At 34.1% G+C, this 3,616-nt stretch overlaps 1 protein-coding gene across 1 annotated transcript; it reads right to left on the bottom strand.

Annotated features, from left to right (window-relative positions):
• Nucleotides 1-2,880, bottom strand: LOC139869145 (uncharacterized). Its single transcript, XM_071857466.1, has 4 exons — nucleotides 2,803-2,880; nucleotides 2,551-2,686; nucleotides 1,736-2,251; nucleotides 1-941 (listed from the first exon to the last, which is right to left on the bottom strand). Exons 1-4 carry the CDS (start codon nucleotides 2,878-2,880, stop codon nucleotides 1-3), a joined length of 1,671 nt encoding a protein of 556 aa, XP_071713567.1.
• Nucleotides 2,881-3,616: the final 736 nt, after the last annotated feature.

Below are 3,616 nucleotides of genomic sequence, written 5' to 3'. Positions count from 1 at the left end.
TTAATCATTTAAATCGACAAAATCAGCTTCACGACGGTTAAATCGGATAAATTGTTCAAAGCGCTCCTTATAAACTTCTTTCCATCTAGCTGCAGAAGTGGTAATATAGCGATCATGAAAGTAACTTGTAACCGGAGGCATAGGGTAATCTCCTTGTAATTCCACCGTAACATAATGATTCTCACAATTTACTAGGGCAATTGTAAGAACTCTTATTTGTTGAAACTCTTCTGGACCCATCCAAAATGAAAAAATGGTTGAACTTTCTGACATGCTCAATGAGTGGACGATTACACCAAACCTATTGGCTATCAGTATACCTGCATAGGGCATCATCATCCAATATTCTGGTGGACAAGGAGATCCAACGTAAGATAGAGAAGCTTTCAAGGACTTTATTTCTTTGTCAAACATGATTTCGTAGAATTCGGGTTTATTCCGCAGCTCTTCTTTCATTTCATACCGAATACTCTCATAATATTGTTCATTTCCCATGAGGGAAACGGCGAACGCCCGATATCCACAATTTCCATCACCTTCAACATTGTATATGTTCTTTATGTACTGATGAAATAATTTTGGAATACCATTGAACATATAAGAATTATGCATTCTTGACATTTCATTCTGGTTAAAGATGTACGAACTCGAGAACTCATACGGAACCTCATTTAAGTCTATCTCTGGTTCCTCATTTAAGTCTATCTCCGGTTCCTCATTTAAGTCAATCTCTGGTTCCTCATTCAAGTTTATATTGTACGAACTATGTCTTGCTGGATCCTTAATCGAATCTCGCACAGCAAAATTTGGCATGTCTGAACAACTGTATCTACGAGAATCTTGGTGAACATGATCGGCACGCCTCTTTTGTTGGGTTTTCTTCGTTGGCAGTCTGCCACGTGTATTCTTTTTAACTCGAGGTTCTTGAGTGGCTGTTTTACCTGGATAGATTATATCCTTTAACTTTTGCAACAAACTTTTTTTTACAGCTTTTGATTGGTTGTTAAAGTTTTCAGCAAACTTTCGGAGTTTCTGTCACACCTAACATCATCATCTGGTTTAAAAATTGATGGTGAAATATCCAGCTTCCTCCAAAAAATATCAATCGAACTTAAGGGAATATATTTTCCTGCATTCATATATAAATAATAAATATGTTATTCGAAATTTGATAATGATAGTTTAAATCAATGTATTGACTGCTGCAGAATATACTCACGTGAAGTTATATACGTTAAAATTTCGCAAGCACATGGCAGTCCATAAGAGGTCCGAAGTCGACAATCACAGTCATCTATGTGATCCTTAAATCGTTCACGGTCTTCAAGCATTTTTTGAAAGCTTTATGTGAAATATTACCGAGCAAATGTGTGAAGCACTGGTGGCTATAGTTATGAATGCGAACACTTATGCTCTTTTCCAAACTTTGTTTGACAGCTGTATCTTGCGACTGCACAATTCTGTCAATACAACATACAAATCTATCTATACTCGAGTTTGAACTCTTCAAATATTTTTTTAATTTGGCGTGCTGACTCTCAACTCGGTTGGTTGTCGTATTTCCAAAGTGGAGATGTTGATCAATCCAGACAGATACAAACATTTTCTAGAATTTGTCTAGCCAAGTTTTATTCAAATATTCTAAAATACCTGAAAATCACAATAAACTTACATGAGAAATACGAAAAGAAACACACACACAGAGTGACATAGTTAGAGTATATAATTTACTTACGTGTAAGATTTAAGCGTTTTAGAAATGACTCAAGTTGCTTGTAATATCCGATGTAAGTTTTCAGCGTTGAAGAACCCTCGAGTAACGTCCATAAGTCATAAAATGTAGTCCAATCAACTTTTCTTTTAAAAGACCGCTTCCACTTATCAATTATATTGTGACGAATGTGCCATCTACAAAGTAATCGGGCAGCATCCGGAAAAACTCCTCTGCATGCATTTATTAATGCCATCTCTCTATCGGTAACTATAACACGTGGGAGCATGCACTCGCCTAGGGTTAACTTTAAACAGTTCAAGACCCATTCGTATTTAACCGTCATTTCATCATGAATGAAGGCAAAAGCTATACAAAATGTTTTGCTGGTTGAAGTTACACCACCAATTTCAACGAAAGGCATGTTATAACGGTTAGTTTTGTATGTGGCATCTATGATCAACACGTGTGGATATGCACGCCAAATATTGAATGATATTGGATGAATGAAGAATAAATTTTCCAACTCATTTGATGTACCTGTGGTATAGTAATAAGTATAACCACTAGAATGAAGAATAGACATAAGAACCTGCATGGGAGATTTACCTCATGTCTCCATCATGCGAATTTTTTTAATTGAATTATAAATAGTACTCAATGAAGACACGTTATTTGGATAATGTTGCTTAATAACTGATAAAATATCTCATGGCGCCATATCACACTTAGCCTCCATGCATTATATTGTTCAGAATAATTTCCTTCTAATTCGAAGGGACAGTTAATTCTTTTTGTCCCTGTAGCTCTACTCGAATTTAACCTTGTATATTCCTTACCACGATCACATATTAGTGTACTATTATACACAAAACCTGATGCTCTTTTATTAGACCTTCTCAATACAACGACAATACCAAGCGATTTGGCCAATGTTTGTACCCAATCTATCAATTCTTCACGAGAACCGAACACCTAATAATATTAATAATAATATAATTATAATAAATACATCTTTTTATCAAAAATAATATCAACAATATAATATATAATATACAATAATAATGATAGTATAAAGATAACTAATTTACCTGATTAGTGATGAATTCGGGTGTCCTCATGATAAAATCACCTTGTTCGATCGAGTTATTATCGCTAGAAACCGACATCTACAAATAATAATAATAATAATAATAATAATAATAATAATAATAATAATAATAATAATAATAATAATAATAATAATAATAATAATAATAATAAAGTTAATATGTGAATACATTATTATGTGAATACATTATCGCTACTAACATGACTAGTCATGTTATGTAAATTATGGCCATTGGATTTAACCAACGATCAAAATTAACAGTTAATTTCTCATTATCGCTACTACATATTAATTGTTTTTTTTTATTATAAATGAATATTTATATTTCAATCTTAGCCGATAATATAAATCAATGGCTATAATCAAAACAACATGACTAATATTCAATCCTCCTAATAAATAGCCTTTTCATTCTCTTTTACAATTTATTCTAACCCTTTTAAACCCATTACGAACCAAAAAACCTCCTACCCTTCCTACCCAAAATCCGCCGCCGCCACCACCACCACCACCAATAAACGAGCCTTTTCGAGCTTGTTTCTACACGTTTCTTTTTTAATCCAAATAATAATAATAATTATATAATATAAAGCTCGTTTAGGCTCGCGAGCTTAAACGAGCTCGACATCTGAAGCTTGAGCTCAAGCTCGTTTATTAAACGATCCCTGCCTTAGGCTCGAACTCGGGCTCGAGCTCGTTTAGGCTCGGCTCGAATCGAGCTTTTAACGAGCCGATTTCGAGTAGCTCACGAGTAGTTTGGCTCGTTTACAGCCTTATTGATTATCTTTTATTTG

The sequence above is a fragment of the Rutidosis leptorrhynchoides genome, chromosome 9 (assembly GCF_046630445.1).
Source record: "Rutidosis leptorrhynchoides isolate AG116_Rl617_1_P2 chromosome 9, CSIRO_AGI_Rlap_v1, whole genome shotgun sequence".
Lineage (NCBI taxonomy): Eukaryota > Viridiplantae > Streptophyta > Magnoliopsida > Asterales > Asteraceae > Rutidosis > Rutidosis leptorrhynchoides.
The sequence above is the reverse complement of the archived record's forward strand: the minus strand, read 5'-3'. Positions and strand labels throughout refer to the sequence as shown.

Bases quoted from the DNA above. Each gene is read 5' to 3' on its own strand.
- LOC139869145 (XM_071857466.1), bottom strand. From the start codon at position 2,880: ATGTCGGTTTCTAGCGATAATAACTCGATCGAACAAGGTGATTTTATC. The intron at 2,252-2,550 runs GTAAGGAATATA...ACTATACCACAG, and splicing joins TACACTAATATGTGATCGTG to GTACATCAAATGAGTTGGAA. The intron at 942-1,735 runs GTAAGTAAATTA...TAATCTATCCAG, and splicing joins AAAACGCTTAAATCTTACAC to GTAAAACAGCCACTCAAGAA.